At 44.5% G+C, this 25,691-nt stretch overlaps 1 protein-coding gene across 1 annotated transcript; it reads left to right on the top strand.

Annotated features, from left to right (window-relative positions):
* Positions 1-45: 45 nt before the first annotated feature.
* megf8 (multiple EGF-like-domains 8) lies at positions 46-24,861 on the top strand. The gene is made up of 44 exons (XM_024804161.2): positions 46-264; positions 959-1,148; positions 1,235-1,398; positions 1,504-1,713; positions 1,870-2,050; positions 2,318-2,406; positions 3,688-3,901; positions 4,000-4,183; positions 4,644-4,789; positions 4,867-4,971; positions 5,467-5,618; positions 5,754-5,855; positions 6,021-6,168; positions 6,558-6,721; positions 7,052-7,255; positions 7,526-7,723; positions 7,997-8,257; positions 8,360-8,478; positions 8,572-8,703; positions 13,101-13,214; positions 13,369-13,452; positions 13,564-13,803; positions 13,908-14,092; positions 14,234-14,447; positions 14,549-14,789; positions 14,874-15,006; positions 15,112-15,359; positions 15,668-15,778; positions 15,877-15,995; positions 16,786-17,011; positions 17,098-17,269; positions 17,438-17,601; positions 17,697-17,832; positions 17,915-18,146; positions 18,245-18,371; positions 18,462-18,672; positions 18,785-18,999; positions 20,032-20,227; positions 20,348-20,516; positions 20,603-20,795; positions 20,900-21,070; positions 21,182-21,312; positions 21,507-21,639; positions 21,770-24,861. Exons 1-44 carry the CDS (start codon positions 241-243, stop codon positions 23,258-23,260), a joined length of 8,643 nt encoding a protein of 2,880 aa, XP_024659929.2. The 5' UTR covers positions 46-240; the 3' UTR covers positions 23,261-24,861.
* Positions 24,862-25,691: the final 830 nt, after the last annotated feature.

The following is a 25,691-nucleotide window of genomic DNA, read 5'->3' on the forward strand; positions in this document are numbered from 1 at the left end:
AGAATTACTCTCAAGAATGACTGATTCTGTTAGGGTCTGCAGCAACCAACGATTGCGCATCTGGATTTGGCCGAGCCGCTACCACTAGCTAGCGGACAGGCTAGCAGAGCAGAATGCTGTAGCGCTCTGCAGTGAATCCAATTTAGTATCGACTGGATAGCCAGCTGTCAGTTTGCAGCCCTCACTAGTTAGCTCGTGCAGTAACTGACGTTTAAAGGCCTGCCGAAAATGTAAACCACCATGCGAACAAAGAGACGGGAAATGGTAAGTGTTATTTTGAATCCATACCAACTGATGAGCTCAGATTAACTGTATTCCGTTTGCTACCTTAGCTTAGCTACCCTTTCGTTAGCTTTGTTGTGATAGCCTGCAGAGACCCTTGCTGCTAATTGTCGTAGGTTCATCCTTTGGCTAGTTTGTTGTAAGAAACCCAGATAATAAAAGTTAAACTGTGTTGTCTGCTATTCTAATGTAACACTGCAGATGTGGATTATCGTCGTTTCACCTTGATGTTTGTGTGGTATGATTTCTGGAGTCGTAATGTTTACGAGCTACTTCCCTGTACACGTTAGCAACATCAGCATAAGAATTTTTGCAGTAGCTTTTCTTGAGTCTGGCAATTTGTAGTAATCCTTGTAATCTGATCATTAAGCCTGATTGGTTGTTGCTGCAGGGTGAATGGCATTGCAGTTGACATATGACTCATAGCGCTTTAAATTGGACCCTTTCAGTGGCATAAGAGTGCTCAACGAGACCTGAGAACAACTAGGGGGGACGAAGATTGCGCTTTGATGTCCATAAGGCGTTCCCTTGTATCCAGATCGGATCGTTCAGTTGTTATATGTGGTCGATAAACGAACCTTAAGAGACTGGTCTTCATATGTGCTGCAAATGTTCAACGTTTGTTATTAGGACACCAACCGATTCCCACCTTGCTCTTTCCCTTTCCATCTTTCAGGCAGTGCCAGTGATGGCCTCCCCCCTCCCTGTCTCCTTCATCCTGGTCGTTCTCCTGTTGGCCAAGTCGCCTTTGTACCAGGCAGGGGACTGCAAGGGCCACAGGCAGGTTTTGAGGGGACCACCTGGCTATGTGACAGATGGAGCAGGAAACTACTCTGTCAATGGGAATTGCGAGTGGCTCATCAAAGGTGGAGAAAATGGTTTTTGTCATTATTTTTTGTTGTTTTCTGTGATTATTCAAAGTGATATTTATCGAATTCTTCATATCTTCCAGCTCCCAACAACAGTCACCGCATTGTCTTGAATTTCACCTTCATGAACACAGAGTGCACTTATGACTACCTTTTTGTGTATGATGGGGACTCCTACCAAAGCCCCCTGCTAGCCAGTCTGAGTGGCCACACGTTGCCCCAGCCCGTTGAAGCAAAGTCTGGCAAGGTAACCAAGAAAAGATACCACAGCTGAAAGGCCAGGATGATTCTTGAAACTTCATTAGCATTGAATTCTAACTTAATTTGTGTTCACTCTTAAACTGTGTTCCAGATGCTGCTTCACCTCTTCAGTGACGCTAATTACAACCTCCTGGGTTTCAATGCAACTTACACCTTCTCTTTGTGCCCTGGAGCGTGTGGCGGTCATGGTCGTTGTGATTCCTCTACATCAAAGTGCCATTGTCATCAGGGTTGGGGTGGGCCCTCATGTACAACCCCTCTGTGCACTCAAGCTTGTTCTGTGAACGGCCAGTGTGACAAGGTAAGAGTAGGGATAGGGACGATTAAATGAACACACATAAAAAATATATACTATAGTCGCACAGTAACGCGTTTCTCAACCTGATTAGGTTATTCATTTGTGTGCCGTGATGAAACTTTTCATATTTGCCTTCATTCATTTATTGATTTTTTTCAGAAAGGAGAGCGTTGTCTGTGTAAGCCAGGCTTTGTGGGTCAAAACTGCCAGCTTGGTCTCTATAATGACAGCGGTGCAGGGAAGTGGTGGCGTGTGAGTGAAGAAAACCCCTACACACCTCCCAGGACAGGTTCTGCAGGCGTGTACCTCTCCTCCACAGGAGCCATGTACCTGTTTGGCGGTAAGAGCAACACACAGTTAAATTCCACTGATACAATTTTTCTGCTTAGAAAAACATTTTTAACACACAAGACAACGGCAAGGTTTTTGACTTTGATTCTTTGGTATATGTTAATAATCATAACTCAACACAATTTGTTGCTGTGTTACATATTAACCATCAGTGATGTTGATGTCTTTGTTAGAGCTGAATGTCAATGTCTGAGTCATCAGTCTCATATCTCATTATTGGCTTGTTTGAATTATATTTTGCTTATCTTCTTTGCAGGATTTGATCTGAACAGAGCTCTTGGTGACTTGATCAAATACAATTTTACATCCAACCAATGGGAAAGCAGGTCTTATGGTCATTCACCTGTAAGTGAACATACACTCAAACATGTGCTGTTTTTCTTTCCTTCTGCTATTGCATTTGCTTTGTCATTCTCTATGCAAACAAGTGTCCAAGTTACTGTCAGCACTTTACAATAAATTGATCCTCAAAATGTCATGTAGGCAAGAAATGTAGTTTCCTTAATCAGGAGAATGGATTCAAAGATATCCATTCCAAGATTTTCTCTCAATGACTTGTCAGGCCCCAACTTATCCTCTGACAACCAGGAACTCAGGAACAACTCTGGAATCAGGATTTCTTTTTAAAATAACTTTAAAAGACAATATTAAAACTATAGAGAAGGATTAAAGCCAAAACCTATTACTATTACTTATAACTTATACTAGTTTAACCATTTACTTATGGCCATTTATTGCAATAGCCTAAATGCAAAATCTTAAAAAACAGAAACATATTACTAGCTAATGCAGGACTATACCAGTCTCACAAAGTTGGTCTCTACAGCTGTTTAATATCATTTGTAAAATTTTAATACAAATGCTCAATTTTTTCACTCCAACAACTCAGTTAATGCAGTCCATTATTCACACTTTTTAAACATTTTATTTTATGCTTCTCTCTGGTTACTGTCCAAACGTACGACCTAATCTCAACATGGCACAGCTGTTTAACCAGTTTCTGACAGTTAGCACCTCTTACACTTATTTGAAGTGTGGCTGAAGGGCACATGGTAGCTAGTGCTCTGTGATGCAGTCATCCAGTGGCAAAAGACTGGCAGACATGCAGACATCTGCACAGATCCTTAAGGTCACCATCTAGTGTTAAAATTTCCATCACTTGAATTTAAGTAGATCCTTGCATACTTGTGGATATCAAAACTTTTAACATGCCTTTCTTGCTTTCATTTATTTATTTATTTATTTTTGTTCAGTGCTGATTGACCGTATTTATTTAATGCCACTTTGTGGTGATAGAGTATTACATTCTACTGATTGCTTGTTAAAAACAAGGTAAATCGATAAAGTCAAGAATATTTGCTTATTTTTTTTGTAAATAATGTTGTAACTGTTTAAGAATTTATTTTTTAATTTATCGAACCTGTTTATGACAAATGTGCATTTTTAGTTTTTATAGAAATCAGTTTATTGCAGTGTATACTCTGCTCACTCATTTTTTTTTATATATCCTATTTGTTTGCACATGTAAACATAGTCGATGGGAATTCTAGCATTCTCATTTTTTGGTTTAACATCTCAATCGTATTCCTTTCCTTCGTGCTCTCTTTGGCTCTCCTACTCTGTCAGGTGGCTCGTCATTCCCACACAGCAGTAGAGTATATGGGTAAAATGGTTGTCTTTGGAGGAGAGCTAGCCAACGGCTCCCTGGCCAATGATGTGTGGATGTACCGGCCTCTCAATGATGACTGGCAACAGCTTGGCTTTTCCACTTCACGTGGTGCTCCTAAACTGGCTAATCACGCTGCGGCTATAGTAGACAGTTATCTCTATGTGTTTGGAGGTGGGTTCGCATGTATACTGTCACGTTGCACTTTGTCTTTTTTTATATCAGCATTTTTAATCCACTAAGAAACGAACAAACCCAAATTTGTTTCCCAGGTCGTACTGAGGAGGATATGTTTTCCTCGACTCTGTATCGGTTCGGCCTGCATGGCTCTGGACGGTGGGAGACGGTTCAGCCCACAGGTGGGAAGCCACCTGCCACTGCTGGGCACTCCATGGTCTTCCACGGCCCTTCCAGGACATTACTTGTCTATGGAGGGCACAGGCCTACCACTGCCAGGTGTGTACCTTCTCATACATTAGAAGGTAGAGGTTGAGAGGAGAGTGGGAATCTGTCTTTTATGTATAAGACCACATCACACTCACTTAAACATTGATTTCCTAAGTTTATTAATTATACTATTAGTTTAGTCTATGTTATTTTATCAATCCCTCCTGCTAGTGATGCACTAGCATCACTGACTTTTGCTGACATTTTGTGTAAGCAACACACAATCTGTTCCCTAGACAGGCTCATTGTCATCAATGTCCACTTGAGCTTTTTAAGTCAGTATTGGACCAATATCTCACCAGTGGATCCCAACATAATAAGATATATTTTATCCCAAGATTTAATTCTTTTGTGATAACTTGCTACACAAAGTTAGTTAAGTGCTTCAGAAAAATCCAGGAAGTGGGGACTTTTAAAAAACGGCATCTTTATAGACAATAGAAATATACATACTGTATATGTTTCTTAGGTTTAGTGTCAGGGTGAACAAAACAGACGTGTTCCATGTGGATCGACGATTTTGGACATCCTTCCGTTCGCGTTTCGCAGCAACTGGCCCAAGAGAGCGAGCTTTCCATTCAGCCACTGTCATCGGAAACTACATGGTTGTCTACGGTGAGTCCTGAGATAATTAGCAGTTTGTTTCGTAATCAGTCCAGCCATGTTTATATTTATCTCTGTTTGTCTTGCAGGAGGAAATGTGCACATTCATTTCCATGAGGAAAAGTGCTATGATGAGGAAATCTTTTTCTACCATCTGGGTTGTCACCAGTGGGTCTCGGCAAAGGAGAAACTCAGTGAGTATGAAAGTGAACAAAACAGCCGACTTCTAGATTGCACCTTCCTTGTTTTATTTATTTTTCTAACACATTATATTTTATTTGGTCTTGAAATGGTTGTGATTAGACAGCCAAATAAAGTCCACTTTGTATATGTAGATGAAATAAGCACTAAATGTCTTTATGCTCCACTGTGAGTATATTTGTACAAACCTAAGGGACAATCAGAAGATTTGGGGCTAAAATCCATTTGAGATCTGAGCAGGTTGCACAAATGCACAAGTTTATTTTCACTTCTCCTTTTTACTTCAACTTTTTTTATTTTCACCATCTTCAGTTTTTTCCTGAGTGGGTAGCCTTATGCCAGAACTCTGAAATGCGAAGGCACATGCAGTTTTTTCTTGTTGTTTTACATTTGTTTTTTTTATTTAAGGTCCATTTTAAACACCATCCATCTTAGTGATTGTTACCTCTGCATGTGAAGTGGTCACAGAGCTGTCATATTTTTCCAAGGTGGTGATGCTGTGAGGGGGCGTTACTCACATGTTGCTGCAGTGATGGAGGGACGAGTGTTGCTGGTTGCTGGAGGTTACAGTGGCATTGCGCGTGGAGACCTTGTGGCTTACAAAGTTCCCCTTTTTGTCAGTAGCGACCAAGGTGACAGGGTGAGTGAAAGCGCTGTAAACCAATAGTATTTGGAAGACTGTCTGTGGCTGGAAGAATCTCAGTGGTTGAAAATTATGTTGACTAAGAGCATCTAATGGTAATGAAATTGTTGTGTTTGTTTGTTTCATCATCAGGATGCTGTTTGTGCTGAGGCAGTAGATGAAAATATGTGCCTGAAGAACCCAGAGTGCAGCTGGTGTGAAGGCCGCTGTCGAGAGTACCAGCCCACTAACCCGGTAACGCTTCTCTCAGACTTTGTGTTAAATTGTAACAATGCCTGTTTTTTTTGTTTTTTTTGGGGGGGGGGGATCCATTTCTACGTTTTCAGAAATCTAATCCTTTCCTTTTCAGACTGTTTGTTTAGGTATAGCTAAAGTGCAAATTCTGTTTTCTGGTCGCAGTGTGGAAGTACTGGTTGCTTGGGCCTTGCTCGCTTCCTGTCTGACTGCCAGTCCTGTCTGGTGTTCAGTGGCACTCCAGCTTCTCTGGCCCGTGCCCCTGGTGAATTTGGCTGGTGTGTTCAGAATGAGTCCTGCCTACCAGTGTCAGGTGAGTCCCAGGGAGGGAGGAATGAGGGCAGACGAAAAGGGTCAAGACTGGAAAATGATGTTGGGAGTTGACATGGGAGGGACGTAATTGACTCGTGTTTGGTGTGTTTCAGAGGTGAAGTACAGTGACTTGGCTATACCCAGCTGAGACTGGACAGGTTCCTCAAACCACAGTTTGACTCGCCTGTCTAGTCACATACTTCTGGTGCAGTGAGGTCATTTTACTCCTTCAGAACACACGTCAAACAAGACTTACCAATTACATTCATTTCAGTACAGTAGTGCACAGTAGAAAGCTGCTGTAATATGAGATTTAAGAGGCCCGATGTGTGGGGGTATTTTAGGGGGTTTTTTTGTGCATGTGCTGACCTTTCCCTCTCGGTCTCACAGAGCGAAGTGCGTGCCGTGTGGACCAGATCTCAGGGGCGTACGGCTGGTGGGGGGAGCGTACCCTTTTCCTAACCTCCCTCCACTCCTGTCGCACCGAGAACTATGTCCCGGGACTGCACCTGCTCACCTTCCAGCACCCCCGCAACGACTCCCAGCCTGACCAGGTATGGAGTCCAAATGTTTTGACTTTACCAGTTGAGCCTGTAACTGCTTCCCTCTCTGCTTATACTTACTCCTCCTTCCTGCCACCAATATTGCATTCGAGCTTGGATATAATGATTCTATTTTTGTTAGTTTTTCTTTGTGCTTTATGCTTTTTAACCTCGTCATGTCTCTTTTTCTTTTTCTCTGTTTGCTTTGGGTAGAAAGGATATTTTTGTTCAAGTTGTTTGTGAAACTTTGTGGAGCAGTTAGTAGAGAATAGTGCCTCTGTTGATGTGTTTCCACTTCCATCATCCTCCACTGTCCTCCATCCTCCTCACCCCTCACATTAGGTAACCATCCTCCGCAGCGCCACCATCATGCTTGGCCCTACCACAGAAATGGACGTAGCCTTACAGTTTAGGGGGTTTGTCCACCCATTGTGGGGCGGGCCTCCACCTGCACCCCCTCCTACAGAGACAGTCTCCATGTGGGCTCGCATCCAGAGGCTTCACTTTGAGGCTCGAATGGCAACAGGACCCAACTCCAGCCAGATGGTGAGGAGAAGTGCATGTCAGCTGGAATTTCTTTGTCTCTTTCTTTACAGCATAATTCTTTAGAGGATTATTTGTAGTAGATTTGATAATAAATTAAAATAATTTCAATTTCATATGGCCAAACATTGGAACTGTTGGAATGCTTAAGAATTGTCGGCGAAAGCCAATATCCTTGTCCCCAGGGCTCAATATTGTTATGAAACACTATTGTTTTATCCATATTTTCTTCATGTCCATATTTTGTGCATTGTGAACCCATTTGCTGATCAGGAGGTGGTGGGTCACTGGGCAGCTCAGCAGGAAAAGGAGCTGAAGCTCCTGACTCGACCAGATGGGAGTCGACTTTTCTCTAACCTCACTCGGGGAAACCATTACCTTGTTCAGGCGGAGGGCTACCTGAACAACTCTGGCTCAGGACAAACAAGTGAGATGGCCTTGATCTGGAACAGAACGTTGCCTGGAGGAAGTGTGAGTTTAACTTTAGCAGCAAAACTAATTTATGCAAAATTCTTTTGTGATTTTTCTTAGATCATGAAACAAAAGCATAGTTTTAATACCCTTTCCTTTATATCAGAATCAGAATCAGAATACTTTATTGATCCCTGGGGGAAATTATTTTTTGTTACAGTGCTCCATTATAAACCAACATTAAGACAAGACAGACAATACACTAACTAAGAATAGTACAATATATACATACATACATAAGTCACTCAAATATCTTGTGATATCTCCTTCTAGGAGATCTCCTTCCTATTCTCGGAGCCGTACCGCTCAGGTTCCTGCTCAGGGTACATGTCCTGTCTGGCCTGCCTGTCAGACCAGTCTTGTGGCTGGTGCCCGTCTTTGTCCCGCTGTCTGCTGCGTGACAGCCCAGACCTCGAACCCTGCCCTGAGGGGCTGAACAGTGAAGGGAAGATGGAAGGTCAGCTCCATCTGCTGTTAGCACCCCAGCACTGCACCATGTGTGAAGAATACAGAGACTGCTCTGCTTGTACTCAGGTATAACACAGATGCACATAAAAACTGACATTATCTGTCATTATTCTGACTTGTATACCATAACTGTATTCTTGACTCATGCTGTGCTAACTTTGATTGTAGGACCCTTATTGTGAGTGGCAGATAAACTCCAGCAAGAAAGGCGACTACCAGTGCAGTCGGCGAGGAAGAGTAGATGGATCCATACGTGATCCAAGGGGGTGTCCTAAAGTGTGCAACCAGTAAGTTGAAAAATAATATTCATTTTACATATTTTCGGTCATACAAACATCTCCAGCTCATCTTTTCTACTCTACTTTCACTTTCTTTTACAGGAGAAAGACATGTGGTGAATGCCTTTCCAACTCCAGCCAGTGTGCGTGGTGTGAATCTGCTCAAGCCTGCTTCTATTTTGCTGCCTACCTCACAAAGTACCCCTATGGAGAGTGTAGGGATTGGTATGACAGGTAAGATGAGAACATTGTTAAGATATTTTTGTTTTTTCCTTTTGTTTTATTTATAATCATTATAAATACTATAATAATATAGTCATCATGTCTATAATGCTGTAATGACTATAATCATTTTCTTTTTTACATTTTAAATGTAAAGTCATGCTTAACATAATCAAATGACTCATGAATACCTAAGAGTAAGTAAGTCAGTAAAGTCATCATATTAAATATTTTGTAAGATAAGATAACCGTTATTAGTCCCAGCAGAAAGTGGACAGTGCAAAGTTATATAGCAAAAATTAAAAACCCATAGTCATCAGCATTTAAGCGGTTTCCCTGGTTACGCGCTCTCATCTCTTTATTTGTCCAAAGGTTTCTTTGCCTTTTTCTGGGTGTTAGCAACTGCACAGTTGGACTGGCATTACATAATTGGCTCTGACATTTCAAGACTGTTCCTACTGTATTTTTATCCTGTGAAATGATGAAATGTGTTTGACTGCCTCTAAAAATTCAAGTTTTGTTCTTATGCTCATCCCTAAGACTACTGCTGGTCAGGGCTCCTGCTTGTACCTGTCTTATTTATAATTTACTTCTTACTATGTCTAATGGAAAATAAGTTCATATTGCTTTTTCTGAGCCTTATTATTATGATTTGTAGTACTACTACTAGTAGTAGTAGTATTTCCCTTGCATGGCCAGGTCAACACAGACTAACAACTCCACTTCAATTTAAATTGCAACTTTCACCTCATAATCAGCTGTGAGTGTAATTTCTGCTAATAGCAGCAAGCACCCTTTCATTTGGTCACTGTATTCATTCATCCATCCATCCATCCATCCATCCATCTTCATCCGCTTTATCCGAGGCTGGGTCGCGGGGGCAGCAGCCTAAGCAAAGAGGCCCAGACCTCCCTCTCCCCAGCCACCTCCTCCAGCTTATCCGAGGGAACACCAAGGCTTTCCCAGGCCAGCCGAGAGATATAATCTCTCCAGCGTGTCCTGGGTCTGCCCCGGGGCCTCCTCCCGGTGGGACATGCCCGGAACACCTCACCCAGGAGGCGCCCAGGAGGTATCCTTGTCAGATGCCTGAACCACCTCAGCTGGCTCCTTTCGATGTGGAGCAGCAGCTGCTCTACTCTGAGCCCCTCCCGGATGGCCGAACTTCTCACCCTATCTCTAAGGGAGAGGCCAGCCACCCTTCGGAGGAAGCTCATTTCTGCCGCTTGTATCCGCGATCTCGTTCTTTCGGTCACTACCCACAGTTCATGGCCATAGGGTAGGGACGTAGATTGACCGGTAAATTGAGAGCTTCGCTTTTACACTCAGCTCCCTCTTCACCACAACGGACCGGTGCAGCGTCCACATCGCCTCTGTCAGTGTGCCCCAGGGCAGCTGTGGCTACAATGTAGCTTGCTATCGCCAGTGTGTGAATGTGTGTGTGAATGGGTGAATGACTGAATGTGGTGTAAAGCGCTTTGGGGTCCTATGGACTAGAAAAGCGCTATACAAATGCAGGCCATTTACCATTTACCATTTACATCACTGCAGCCGCAGCCCCAATCTGTCTGTCGATCTCCTGCTCCCTTCTCCCATCACTCGCGCACAAAACCCCGAGATATTTGAACTCCTCCACTTGGGGCAGGAACTCATCCCCGACCCGGAGTGGGCACTCCACCCTTTTCCAGCTGAGAACCATGGCCTCAGATTTGGAGGTGCTGATCCTCATTCCCGCTGCTTCACACTCGGCTGCGAACCGTTTCAGTGCGAGCTGGAGGCCCTCACCCGATGAAGTCAACAGAACCACATCATCCGCAAAAAGCAGAGATGAGATTCTGAGGCCACCAAAGTGAAAGCCCTCAGCCACTTGGCTGCTCCTAGAAATCCTGTCCATAAAAATTATGAACAGAACCGGTGACAAAGGGCAGCCCCGGCAGAGCCCATCACCCACCGGGAACGAGTCCGACTTATTGCCGGCAATGCAAACCAAGCTCTTGCAACAGTTGTATAGGGATCGAATGGCCCGTAGCAATGGGCCAGACACCCCATACTCCTGCAACACCTCCCACAGGACACCCAGGGGGACACGGTCGAATGCCTTCTCCAAGTCCACAAAACACATGTAGACTGGTTTGGCAAACTCCCATGCACCCTCAAGTATCCTTGAGAGGATAAAGAGCTGGTCCTGTGTTCCGCGACCAGGACGAAAACCGCATTGTTCCTCCTGTATCCGAGGTTCGACTAGCGGACGAACTCTCCTTTCCAGCACCCTGGCATAGACTTTCCCAGGGAGGCTGAGGAGTGTGATTTCCCCCTGTAGTTGGAACACACCCTCCGGTCTCCCTTCTTAAAGATGGGGACCACCACCCCGGTCTGCCAGTCCAGGGGTACGGCCCTGATCTCCATGCAACATTGTAGAGGCGTGTCAACCAGGACAGCCCTACAACGTCCAGAGCCTTCATGAACTCGGGGAGGACCTCATCAACACCAGGGGCTCTGCCACCAAGGAGTTGTTTAACTGCCTCACTGACCTCGCCCCTGGAAATTGGCAGGTCATTCCCCTCATCCCCAGACTCTGCTTCCTCCTCGGAAGACGTGTCAGTGGGATTAAAGAGGTCCTCGAAGTATTCCTTCCACCGCCTGACAATTTTCTCAGTCGACATCAGCAGCGCTCCGCCAGCACTATACACAGTGCAGGTAGAGCACTGCTTTCCCCTCCTGAGACGCCTGACAGTTTGCCAGAATCTCTTCGAGGCAGTCCGAAAGTCTTTTTCCATGGCCTCTCCGAGCTCCTCCCACACCCGAGTTTTTGCTTCAGCCACTGCCCGAGCCACATTCCGCTTGGCTTGTCGATAGCTGTCGGCTGCCTCCGGAGTCCCACAGGCTAACCAAGCCCGATAGGACTCCTTCTTCAGCCTGGTGGCTCCCTTCACCTCTGGTGTCCACCATTTGGTTCGGGGATTACCACCACGGCAGGCACCAACCACCTTGCGGCCGCAGCTCAATGCAGCAGCTTCGGCAATGGAGACGCTGAACATGGTCCATTCGGACTCAATGTCCCCAGTCTCCCTCGGAATGCTGTTGAAGCTCTGCCGGAGGTGCGCGTTGAAGATCTCGCGGACTGGGGCCTCTGCTAGACGTTCCCAGCACACCCTCACTACGCGTTTAGGTGCACCGGGTCTGTCCAGCATCCTCCCCCGCCACATGATCCAACTCACCACCAGGTGGTGATCAGTTGACAGCTCAGCCCCTCTCTTTACCCGAGTGTCCAAAACATATGGTCGCAGGTCTGGTGATACGATTACAACGGCCTACGGCCTAGAGCGTCCTGGTGCCACGTGCACTTATGGACACTCTTATGTTCGAACAAGGTGTTCGTTATGGCCAAACTGTGATTTGCACAGAAGTCCAATAACAAAACACCACTCAGGTTCAGATCAGGGAGGCCGTTCCTCCCAATCACACCCCTCCAGGTCTCGCTGTCGTTACCCACGTGAGCATTGAAGTCTCCCAGCAGGACAACAGAGACTCCAGGTGGAGCACCTTCCAGCACCCCGCCGCGTCTCACCAGGGGCAACTCCAGACTGAGACAGAGTCCAGCCCATCTCCAGGAGACTGGTTCCAGAGCCCAAGAGGTGAGCCCGACTATATCTAGCCGGTACCTCTCAACCTCACGCACTAACTCAGGCTCCTTCCCCACCAGAGAGGTGACATTCCATGTCCCTATTACCAGTCTTGGTAGCCGGGGATCAGTCCGCCAGGGCCTCCGCTCCTGGCCGCCATCCGGCACACAATGCACCCGACCCCTATGGCGCCTGCGGGAGGATGGGCCCATGTCTCCTCTTCGGGCTGTGCCCGGCCGGGCCCCATGGACTAAGGCCCAGACGCTCGCCCTCGGGCACCCTCCCCGGGCCTGGCTCCAGGGCGGGGCCCCGGTAACCCTATCCCGGGCAGGGCAAACTGTTCCCTCGATGTTCTCTTCATAAGGGTCTTCTGAATCGCTCTTTGTCTGGTCCCTCACCCACAACCAATTTGCCATGGGAGACCCTACCAAGGGGCAAAAGCCCCCAGTCAACATAGCCCCTGGGATCCCTGGGACACACAAACCCCTCCACCACGATAAGGTAGCGATTCACGGAGAGGCTGTATTCATGTAAACTCAATTTAAAACAAGGATTTTGGATTTGGTATCAAAAGCAGTTGCCAGTATTTGATTAAAAGTGGAAGGTACTGAAGCATCAGCCCTGAAGAGAGAATTTTTTTTCTTAACTTTCCAAATGCTTTCACATGCAGTAATATACTCGCATTAGATGAGCAAAAACACAAGAAACAACACATTTAGATTTTGCCAGACAGTTGAATTGACCCTTTAATGGCAATCAATAATAAAATATTATTTTTTTGCTTGTCAGTGTTCACTCAGTTCCCCAGTGTAAGCAGTGTTCAGCTTTAAACACATGTACAGAGTGCCTGAAGACTTTTCAGTGTGGCTGGTGTGGTGACTACAATAATCCCACAATTGGAAAGTAAGTACAGCAAACCCATAACAACACAAAAAAGTATACAGATTCCCAGAACTGCATATAAGGCAAATGCAATCTTTATAGTATCAGGTTGCTGATAAGTTAACACTCATTGTGATTTCTGTGTGTATTTCGTATTTTCTGCCCTTCTTTTCAGATGCTTGAGGGGAGACTGGGCAGGAATGGATGATCCATCAGTGTATAACTGTAGTGTGGCTGTGGCTGAAGCTCGGGCTGCAAAGTGAGATATCTCTCATCATGTTTCTTGTACATATATCCTGAACAAACTGATAGCCAGATGTGTATGTAGTATATCAGTCCAAGTTTACATTTGTCTTTCTTGCTTCTCTAGCCCTGAACCCCAAACTTCAGCCCCACCTCGCCCCTTAGAAATGGAGATGGAGTTGGAGCATTTGAGTGATGAAGAGCAAGATGCAATCTGGGCCTATCCCACATGTCCTGATGTAGAGGAATGCAGGCTGGGCCTCCACAACTGTCACCCCTCTGCTACCTGCATCAACACTCCCACTTCATATGAGTGCCATTGTGAGAGAGGATTCACAGGGGATGGCACACTGCACTGCAACCAAACGTAAGTGCATTAAAATACAGTAATCCACGAATTCCTTCTTTAAATCTCTTAATAAAATCTTTTTATTCGTCTTGCTCATTGAGTTATCTTCCTTCGTCCCACAGCTGTTACAATGAGTGTCGTGAGGGCCAGTGTAGCGGCAGCCCACGGTTTGAGTGTGAATGCGCCCTGGGCTGGACATCTGATCCCGCTACTCTGGTTCTGAGTGGCGTAGAATGTGATGTTGACTGTGGCTGCAACTTCCATTCCACCTGTATTACTGCTCCAGGGATCTGTGATGAATGCCAAGGTCAGATTTTGATAAAGGGATTATAGTGATTTGATTTCAGTCACTATTCATAAAACTGAAACTGTGGGAGGCATTTTGGTGTTTGATAGATAAAGGCTGTCGTGTTGTTTATTGGTTAACATTCACTTGCTTCACTTTCAGACTGGACTACAGGGCCTCACTGTGAGCACTGCCGTCCAGGTAGCTTTGGCTCAGCCCTGGCTGGTGGCAGCGGCTGTGTTCCCTGTGAGTGTAACGGACACGGAGACTCTCTCCAGGGATACTGTCACAACCAGACAGGCCAGTGTTACTGCACCCACAACACTCAGGGACCACACTGCGAGTCCTGTCTGCCTGGCTACTATGGAGATCCCAGGTAAAGATCTTCACTATTTTGCTGAGTAGGAATAATTTCCTTGAATGATTTTCAGTGTATTCTGTGATCGTGACTTGTCTATGCTATCCTGTACCATCTAGGAACAATGGAACATGTTACCGCCAGTGCCAGGGCCGCTCTGTCCTGCTGTCCTCCACTTCCTCCACCACCATTCCCCTGTCCTCTTCTTTGGGGTGGCGGAGTGGCACAGAGGGGAAAGGTGGACTTTCTCATTGCCTGTGGGTCCTCTCTGTGACTGAAAACTTGGCACCCTGTCTGCCCAGACAGTTTTGTCCCCCAGTAGCTCTCACACTACACCCAGACTCTCATACCCATTGTAAAGTGAGTTCAAATAAACACAAATTACTTAACAGCTCACTGTACCTGAAACTGTGTTCATGACATTCAGGATGCTTTATTTTTCAGAGTTCGTATGTCTATGTGTTCGATGGCCTGCCTCGTTTTCTGGGTAACGGAGTCGTACATTCTGATCACAATCTAATTGGAGCATTTTGTGGCACCACGAGGACTCAGCCTATCACAGTGGAGGCCACTTCAGGTTTATCTTTAACTCATTGATTAATAAATACACAGTTTAGACTACAAAACCAGTTTACATATACACAATCACTCAGCATCGTATAATCGTCTCTTCTACCTCCAGGTGTGATCTCAGTCTACTTTGAAGCCAACGTCACTTCAGACAGACCTCAAGGCTTCAATGCATCTTTCTGGGTACGACGGTGTCAGCAGAGCTCTGATGAGGATGAAGATGGATCTGTATGTCCAGGTGGAGCCCAGTGCCAGGGTGGGCTCTGCCAGTGCCCTCAGGGATATGGGGGACCACACTGTGACCGGCTAGTGTGCCCACAGGATTGTGGAATAGCAGAAGGAAGAGGAACTTGTAATATAGTAAGAGCTGTGAACTTTTTTTTTTTTTTAAGTTTGCTTTTCTTAAATTTCCAAGTGTCTCTTTTTTCAAAAGTAAAACTTAATTAAATATACTGTGACATTTTTATTTTTATTTTATTTGTAACGCTCATAAAAACATATTTCTAGTTGTGTACTTGATAATTTTCGTGTTTTTGTTTTTTTTGTTAACTTTCTTTTGTTTGTTTGGTTGGTTGGTTTTTGAGGGTTTTTTTGTTTAGGAAGTCAGTTTTAAAAAAATTATAAAATAAAACACAGAACATTAACCAGCATAACTCTGTTTGTCTTAGTCTCTGGGAGTGTGCGTGTGCTCAGAGAGCTGGGTTGGGTCAGACTGCTCTATTCCTCGAGACTTCAACAGCTTGGTGTGGGAAACCTTACTGGACACACAGATGACTGTGGTAAGGACCAAAGAAAAACAAACGAGAACAATACTGAAGTGTGCATGGCTGACACAACGCAGCACACACAAATAAACATTGTGCTTTCCCCCCAACAGAACCAGGCCCACAGGTTCCTCCACAGGATGGGACACTCTCTGGTGTCTGGACCACAGGGCAACCTCTGGATGTATGGAGGGCTTTCTCTGACAGAAGGAATTCTGGGAAATGTCTATAGGTAAGAAAGTGCAACAACAGTCTATAAATGCTTAGACAAAGAGCTTGTAAGAATCAATTTTCAGTAGTATTCATGTTTCAGGTTGGGGCACATGTGACTCAGGAGCTAAAGTAGGTTGTCTATTGGAAGGTGAGAGGTTTGATACCTGGCTACTCTAGTCTTCATGTCAAAGTATCTTTGGGTAAAATACTGAAGCCCAAGTTGCACTTGATGAATCTATCAGAGTGAGTGTGTATGAATGCTAGGTTATATGCACTCAAATGCATGTGTGTTTGAATGGGTGAATGGGTATGGTAGTAGAAATGCATTTGGAGTGCTCAGAGTAGAAAAATGCCATTTCAGGCAACAAGCCCATCCATTTGTGAAAACTACTGAAAACCTTCTGTCTTATTACTGTGAAAGTGTCATGTGTTTAACTCCTTGAAGGAGTTTGTTCATATTTGGGACAAACCTTTGTTCAACTTGTAACTCCGAATAAGTTACATTTTGATTTTGGTTTTATGGAATTGGTAACACGAATGTTGAATCTTGAAATGCATTGCTTTCTTTGCAGCAGCATCTTAAACATTTTGAAATATAATCTTCAACATTTTAATCTATCACAATCACCTTTATTGGCATAATAATAATAATATTCTGAGACTGTAGCATAGGAACAATAAAACTTACATAACCCTTTTGCACATAGCTTGGCGTAGGCATCCAGCAACAAGTTGGTTAGGTAATCTCACAGTCACGTAGTGCAGTGTTGCCTCTGTATGTGTGTAATAATTCCTTCTGGTTGGTTTAGATATTCTGTGTTGGAACGTCGTTGGACACAAATGTTGACAAGCTCTGTGGAAGAAGGGTCGATGCCAAACCCTCGCTACCATCACGCCTCTGCAATGCTGAGTCATGAGTCTGGCGCTGGAGCCAATCATAACTTTATGTTGGTAGTAGGTGGGGTCACACAAGATGGCGTTTCCATGGATACCTGGACTCTCAATCTCAGCAGTTTAGTCTGGAGAGAGCACAAGGTTGGTATCTGACTTGATATGGAAATAAAGAATATGTGAAAAATCTTTTTTCTTTCTTTAACTAATGAATTTTCTTCTGCTGACAGAGCACAGTGCTTCCTCCAGTGGCAGGTCACACTTTAACTGTACGGCGAGACTGCTCTGTGCTGTTGATTGGCGGTTACTCTCCTGAAAATGGTTTCAATCACCATTTACTTGAGTTCAACCCTCAGTCTGGAAACTGGACCATTGCCCCCCACACTGGCACACCACCTACAGGTTTTTGAAGCCTTTCATAATGTCAATAACTCACTGATGCACCGCTTATTGTTATAACAATACAGAATCACATTGTGAAAAATTTTTTTTTTTAAAGAGACAAATATAGCTCTAAACACTCTTTTCATTGCACATAAACCTATTTTACTTGCTTTGTTCTTGAATCAGGTTTGTATGGCCACACGGCAGTCTACCATGAACAGACTGATGCCATCTATGTCTTTGGAGGCTACCGCTTTCACGTGGAAAGTGTAGAGCCATCTGCTGAGCTCTACAGCCTGTATTACCCCAACCTCACCTGGTCTTTGCTGGCCACCTCTCAGGGTATTAAGGTAAGAAGTTGGAAAATCCAAGCAGTTGACATCCATCCATCCACTTTAGAAAGATAACTTCTGGATTCCTGCTGTGTCATCTCTCTCCTGTGTAGCCCCTGTCCCGTTTCTTCCATGCTGCTGCACTGATTAAAGACACTATGGTGATTGTGGGCGGCAGGACAGAAGCAGAAGACTACAGTAACTCTGTCTCTCTGTACCAGATCAACTGTAACACCTGGATACAACCAGGTAACTATACATTTCTAGCTGCAGGTTAATTTGTAAATCATAAAACATCATAGGCTAATCTCTTCTCGTGTTTTTGTTTTAGTGTCAGCTGTTGGAGATCCAGTTAATGGTTCGGTGTCCCTTGCTATGACGAGCTGGGGCGGTCGTCTCTTCCTGTCAGGAGGCTTCAATGGCGTCACCCTTGGCAGACTCCTAACCCTGTCTGTGCCCTCTGACCCCTGCGCCCTTCTTCCCACACCAGAGGCTTGCAACACCACCACAGGCAGCTGCATATGGTGTAGAGGGAGCTGTGCTTCTTCTGACACTGCTGAGAGGTAACACGTTGTTTGACAGCAACTCTGAGCTTGAAGTTATGTGCAGCTATGAAATAAAATGCATATGACATTCACTTCTGTTCCTTGTTCTCCATCAGAATGGGATGCTTCACTGGACAGTCTCCCTGTTCTCCAACCCCTCGTGAGCCAGACCAATGTCGCAGACTCAAGACATGCAGTGAATGCCTTGCACGACACCCTAAAACATTTTCCAGTCAATCCCAGGTAACATGTAATGCCCCTTCTCAAACACAGTTAATCACTCAAAGAGAGACCGTTACTGTGAACTAAAGTCTGTTCTTAATAAATTCCCAGCCTGTTTTACAGTGTAAGTGGTGCACAAATTGTCCAGAGGGGGCTTGTATCAGCAGCTCTCTCAGCTGCACAGCTGTACATGACTGTCGAATCAACCAGAGAGAGATCTTCCTGTCCAGCAACTGCACTGAGACTAGCTGTGAGGCTTCTGACTGCCCCAAGTGTACAGCTTCTGGAAAATGCATGTGGACTCGCCAGTTCAAACGCACAGGTACCCAGGTTCAGATGATGTGTTGGTGTTACAGAAAATGAATTTTATGATTAATAAATATTTTCCAATAAGAAATGTCGACCCCCTTCTCTTCTTTTTTTCCCTTCTCCAGGCGAAACGAGGCGCATCTTGAGTGTGAATCCCACTTATGACTGGACATGTTTCAGCTACGCTCTGCTCAACGTCTCACCCATGCAGGTGGAGTCATCCCCTCCTCTGCCGTGCCCTCCGCCATGCCACAGTCTCCATAACTGCAGCCTTTGTCTGAGCTCCAATGGCTCTGATGGGGGCTGGCAGCACTGTGTGTGGAGCATGGCCCTGCAGCGGGTAAGATTGTCATCATCATATGATCATGTCACAATATCACAGCTATAGCAATGCAATTAAAGAATAACTTAAAAAAGAGCTACTTCAACAACCTCTAACAAAGCTCAATATGCAAGAAAATAGTTCCAACTGAAGGTGGAAACGACCAGTTGAAGCCAAAAAACCCACTAACAAGTGCAAACAGGATGTGAAGGGGGCAATATTAGCGATCGGTGTTGTGCTGTCAATGTGTGAAAGACCCGCTCTACCCAGTGTCGCCGTAGCACTCGCTAATTTCACTCGCAGGTTGTACATGACAGAAAGACCAAACAGTGGATGTAGTTGTCTTTTATTTGGCTAAAGATATGATGCAATACAGATTGTGGTGAAAGGGGCTTTGACCAGCTGGTTAAGACTTTACTCAAGAAATGATATCCCAGGTAGAAAACATTTTTCAGTTTCTCATGTAACAAAGTAGTGGTTTACATGTTCTCCTAACAAGTAGCAGATCTCTATCCCAATTCTGGGTGGATAGTTTTATGGTTGCATCAGGAAGAGTGTCTAATGTAAAAAATCTACCAGATCAAACATGATGAGCCACTGTGGCGACTCCTTGTAAGTGAGGGAGCAGTTGAAATTAGCTCTGATAATGCATTATTTAACAGTAGCTAAGCTAAATTTTTGTGCTTAGGTTTTACTTTACTCTCACTGGATGTGGTGCTGTGTCACTACTATTGTACTATGTTGCTGCTACCTCTGGCACCTTGTTTTAGTAGATTGCTAAGGTTAGCATCAGTGATAGTAGCTCATTGGAAGGAAGGATAGAAAATGCAGTTCATTTACTTACACTTATAAATGTTGCTGTGCGCAACCATCATTAAAATGTTCCTATATTTTTTATGTTGTAGTGTTATCATTAAAACATATGTTTTCTGAAAATATTGTGACATAACTTTGAGGCCGTATCACCCACCCCTGATTGGAATGTTGGACTTTAAGTTAATTTATTTTCTTTTTAATTTAACTGAGCAAATCTCTTTCCCCTTCCTGTAGTGCATGAGCCGATCTTTTGTGCCCCTCCGGTGTGAGGCAGGCCAGTGCGGTCGACTGCTTTCTAGGGGAGACTCCTGCTCTCCCCAGTGCTCCCAGCTCACTCAGTGCTCCCAGTGCATTGCTAGGCCTCAGTGTGGTTGGTGTTCTTCTCGCGGGGGCAATGGAGCTGGACGCTGCCTACAGGGAGGACTTGATGGTGAGAACAATGTTAAATTTATGGTTTTGAAGAAGCTGAGCATCTTGGCATGTTATGAGTGGATTGTTTTGTTATTTATCAGCATACCTCTGTGTCTTTCTCTCTCCCCCCCCTCCACAGGTGTGAGTGAGGGTGTCTGCCCTTTGACAAACAGCAGCTGGTCTTTTCTCCATTGTCCAGAGGAGGATGAATGCGCCAACGGTCATCACAACTGTAACAGCACTCAGGACTGCCACGATCTGCCACAAGGATACCACTGCACCTGCAAACAGGGTTACATACTTAGCAGGTAATATAAGAGGATAGTTTGAACTTTATTGTGTAGTGACTGAAGAAGTTCACTGAAATCTCCGCTTTTTGCGTCCTTCTGTGCAGTATTTCTGGTCAGTGTGAGCCAGTGTGTGCACAAGGCTGTGTGAATGGGACATGCACATCCCCTGGAGTTTGCCAGTGTCACTTTGGCTTTGTAGGGGATAACTGCTCCTCTCAGTGCAGCTGCAACAAACACAGCAACTGTGCTGGTGTTAACAAACCAGATGTTTGTTTGGAGTGTCACAATAACACCATGGTAAGTGCTTATAATAATCTACATTCACGTGCCTTAAACGTTTTTTTTTGTTTTTTTTTTCATATTCAGTAATCCACTTTGTTTCCTCTATGCCCCAAATCTAGGGTAAACATTGTGAGAAGTGTAAGCCTCTGTTTGTGGGCTCTGCCAAGGGGGGTGGCACTTGCCATCCATGTCGGGAATTTTGCAAGGGAAACAGCGCTGTGTGTCTATCCCGGGATGAACTTAAGAAGGCACAGGAAACTCTACAATTATATCCTCTTGACCCTAACAGCGTAAGTAACTGAAATCCGTGAGGGTTTGTGTATGTGAATATATTTATATTAAAAAAACAAACACAAACCACTTTAGTTTTAAAGTTCTGTCACTTTTTGTCCTCCTATTAGATTCAGTCCTGGGTGTCTGAGGGTCCAACAGAGGAGAATGCTGTATGTGTAAATTGTCAGAACAACAGCGTAGGGGATCGGTGTGAGAGCTGCCTTAGTGGCTACTTCCTGCTGCAGGGGAAGTGTGAGAAGTGAGTAAAATCTGCTGCTGAGCTGTCACTGGAGTGTTATTATATAAAGTTATTATATAAAGTTTTAATGTGTGATTTTGATTACTCAGTACCTGGTCTGTCAGTTATAATCAGCAGATGTGTCTTTTACTATTAAGAGAAATGCTTATACATGCACAGTTGTAGTGAATGTTAATTTCTCCTCTTCATCACAGGTGTCAGTGTAATGGCCACGCAGACACATGCAATGAACACGATGGCACAGGCTGCCCCTGCCAAAACAACACAGAGACCTCCTCCTGCCTCAGCAGCCCCCAGAGTGATCGCAAAGATTGCTACAGACAACAGGTATGTGCATGCTGGAGTTCACAGTTTCCACTTTTTACAGTTTTGACTTGTTGAAATCCACATTTTTCTTTTTTTTTTTTTGTCAGTGAATGAAACATGCTTAAATTCTGTGTTTTACTCTTTCATTTAGTGTGCAAAGTGCAAGGATTCTTTCAATGGTACACCAGTGAATGGGCGTCAGTGCTACCGTCAGTTTAATGTGGACACAGAGTGCTGCTTTGACCCCACATCGCAGACCAACTGCTTTCATGATCCCACCATTCGCAACCTGCCCAAGGGGCGCACTGTATTCTTTGCTGCCCAGCCAAAGTTCACCAATGTGGACATTCGGGTCACCATTGATGTCACTTTTGGTGAGGTGGAGGTGTACGTGTCCAACTCTCATGACACCTTCATTGTGGACGTAGATCGATACACAGGGATTCACACCATCAAGATCGAGGAGGAATCTGTAGTTCCAGGGAAAACTGCCGGGACAGAAAAGGATTCACCTCCATCCCCTATAAAGGTGTTTGCCAACACCTCATCCAACTTTGCAGGTTCTGTGCTTTCCCAAAGCCTGCAAGCAAAACCTCCAGGAGCGGAAAGGGAAATTAGAGAGGAACGTGCTGAAGGACTCATCACCTATATCACCGTGTGGAAACCCCAGACGGTGCTGATTGTCCGTGGTGTTCGAGATCGTGTGGTGATCACCTTCCCCCATGAGGTGCACTCCTTGAAATCTAGTCGCTTTTACATCGCTCTGAGAGGTGTTGGAACTGAAGAGAGACAAGGAGAGTCCCAGGGCCTGCTGTTTCTGCGACAGGACCAAGCCCACATTGACCTTTTTGTCTTCTTCTCTGTCTTCTTCTCCTGCTTTTTCCTCTTCCTGTCTGTCTGCGTCCTCCTGTGGAAGGTTAAGCAGTTCCTGGACTTCCGTCGGGAGCAGCGTCGCCACATTCAGGAGATGACAAAGATGGCATCAAGGCCTTTTGCTAAGCTCACTATATACCTTGAGCCGGAGGAGCCTCAGCTCATCTACTTGCCTTCATCTGGTGGAGGGGTAGGGGGCAGCACTGTGTCGCTTGCTCATGCCCGCACAAGCAAGTTAAGTGGAGTGGTGGTTGGCCAGAGGGGCAGAGCAGGACCTGTCTCCTATAAACATGACCCATCCTCCGGACCCACAGCCCATCACCACCATCACCTCACCTTGGGTGGAGGAGGCAACAGCGGCCAGCATTTACCACTGCACTACTTGAACACCCATCATTATGCCAGTACCACAGCTGGCAACCCAGCCTCACATCATCACCACCCATCCACATACAGCGCTTACCAGCACTTTTGCCGTCCTGACCCTTTCCTCTCTCAGCTTATGGGCTTTTCCTATTCCTCCTTCAAGGTGGGGCCCATTACCCTGGAGCCCACAGATGATGGTATGGCTGGAGTGGCTACAGTCCTCTTCCAGCTGCCGGGGGGTGTCTTGGCTCCGAACCGCGCCTGTCTGGGCTCCGCACTGGTTACTTTGCGACAGAACCTGCAGGAATACTGTGGCCACGGCAATGGAGGCGGGCATCCAGGAGCGGGTGCAGGCCGCAAGGGGCTGCTGGGGCATCAGCACCTGACCACTATGGCTATGTAGAGAAACAAGTAACATTTTTATGAGAGATAGAATAAGTCTTTAAAGGGTTTGGTATATAATAAATAAATTTTGAAAGAAACAGCCACAAGGCAATGACAATATCCAGAAGTAAGAGCAACTTGAGCATTTTGAAGAGATGTACATATACTGTATAATTAATTTAAAGTGTCTTTTATTCTATTATGTGTTGCTATACTGTATTTCAGTGCTTCACATGACCAAGCCAGCTGTCTCTAGAATACACTACAACTGCTATACGTATCAGCGTCACATCGTGTCTGTGATCACTAAAGAGGTATGAGTGCACTCGACAGATTATGCGACTGAAGACTGAAGCTGGACTCTTGTTAAAATTATTCTCATTGACCAACAGAGGTGTAAAACCATGTGCTTGCTTTGAACCAACATGTGCTTTATACCCCCCTCCCCCAAAAAGTGACAATCAGAATTGCCATTGAGAACAAAAGACTTGATTTCGGCATAATGTGCAACATTTTGATTGTCAGCGCAGGAAAAAAGTCTGAGTTACTTGTGAGATGGTTTTTATATCATAGTCGATATGAATGATTTATTAATTGTAGCTAAGTATATGGCAGGCTTCTAAGCTACACGTTTATGTTAAACAGACTCAGTATGTTTCCGCATATGCATTCACCTGCTCTGTTACGTTATACATCTTTTTGCTCGTCTGCCTTCACTTCTTGCCTTGTCTGTGTGTCAGATGGCTTACACTGAATACTTGTGTTAATGGAAATGTGTTTGGTGCAGCTCCTGGAAGATGTTAAAGTGACATTTAGAGTTTTCTTTCATGAGTTGTTTTGAATTGAGAAGTTGTGAAGGATAATGTTTTCAGTATCGTTTTTGCACTCACGACACTACACTAACTTAACAGAACTCGTCCATTAAAATGAAGAAATTGTCCTTTTTTATGATTATTTTTTGTTCACATTAAATGTGTGTCGGTGTTGAGATGGTTCATTAAGCTGCCTTTTTTATGGCAGCTTGCCTTCTTAGGTGATTGTATGCACCAATCAAACTATGGTCTAACTAAAAATAAATAAATACAGTATGAACAGTTACATTTCATTAACAGTGGAAAGTGTTACATTAGAAAGTTCTCCTGGTGAGAGGTTTGTAAAGGTTTTGCAGCATTATTTTAATTGAATTACATGTTCACTGGTTTGTGTTAACGGGAGTATTTTGATTTACTTTTTTGCACTGCACAGAGCCATGAGGCTTTAAAATTCATGTGAAACACAAAAGCGGGGTGTCATCCATGCTCGGATGGCAAACATTGTCGTGGACGAACTCAGAATGGTGCTACTGGCGTTTTGTTTTTCTTTTCTTTTTTTTCCATTTTTTTTGGGTAGTTCAGCAAAATAAAGCTCATATGAATACTGTCACTATTTATAGCAGCCATGCCCAAATGAGCATTAAAATTGTTGTCTTGTATCTCTGTAATTTTTTTTAACATGCTTTATTTTTGTACATAACTTTTATTGTGTTTGTATTTTCGTTTTCAAAGAAGGGAACAGTGTTGTACAGAGGATTGTGTGAGGAGTCTGTCTTGAGTCAGCTGAAATAAAGTCTGTGGAACCTGATTATGCACTTTTTTTTTCTGTTACAAGTAAAAATACTTTAATATTTAAAAGCTGTAAAATTCTGGTGTTTGTGGCTCAGACATTAATCTTGTCACGTTGACCACAAGAAACCTAGCAATGGCTTACAACTGAAGTTTTAGTAAAAATAAGCGTGCTGTAATGGTAACATTTTAATGTTGAGGTAAAAGTAATTTACAGTGATTTTAAATTTTTAAATCTGACAGTTAAGAGTTCAAAACTGCAAATGACTTGCCCAGAAGGTACTGCCTAATACATCGGTGTAACTTTGTGCTGAACATTGGGGGGTCAAGATCTGTCTAAATAAATAAATCTGGGTAAATTCCTAGATGATTAAACATGCAACTAATTTGCTGTTAAAACCTGAAAGGAGTAAAGAAAACAGCCTATTTATGCAAGATAATTCATAATTTTATTAGGGGGTTATATTGGTTGGGTCTTTTTATGGGGGGTCATAACACCCCCCCCCCCCCCCCCCCCCCCCCCCCCCGGAAATTACCCCCCTGGCCCAATATGATATTTTGGAGGAGAGCTGGAAAACCCTACAACATATTTATACCTGGTACAGACTAATGTGCTTCTAATTGAGAAGCCTAAGTATTTCAAGTTCTTGCATACATTTTCTGATGCAACACATCAACAGTGATGCAATCTGGTTTCAGTGAGTGTTTCGGGTCGTTCAACGTCATACACCCTCACCCGTGCAACCCAGGCACTGACTGTCCAGGTAGCAATTGTCATCCATGGATTGGTCCGCTTGATCCATAGGCTGCTTGGCACCTTTTCTGCTGCATCTGTGTCGTTCTTGATTG

This window comes from Maylandia zebra, linkage group LG11 (genome assembly GCF_041146795.1).
Source record: "Maylandia zebra isolate NMK-2024a linkage group LG11, Mzebra_GT3a, whole genome shotgun sequence".
NCBI lineage: Eukaryota > Metazoa > Chordata > Actinopteri > Cichliformes > Cichlidae > Maylandia > Maylandia zebra.

Excerpts from the sequence above, each read along its gene's own strand:
- megf8 (XM_024804161.2), top strand. The coding sequence starts at position 241 with ATGCGAACAAAGAGACGGGAAATG. Across the intron at positions 14,093-14,233 it reads GATCTGTGATGAATGCCAAG|ACTGGACTACAGGGCCTCAC; the intron begins GTCAGATTTTGA and ends CTTCACTTTCAG. Across the intron at positions 15,779-15,876 it reads TGGACACACAGATGACTGTG|AACCAGGCCCACAGGTTCCT; the intron begins GTAAGGACCAAA and ends TCCCCCCAACAG.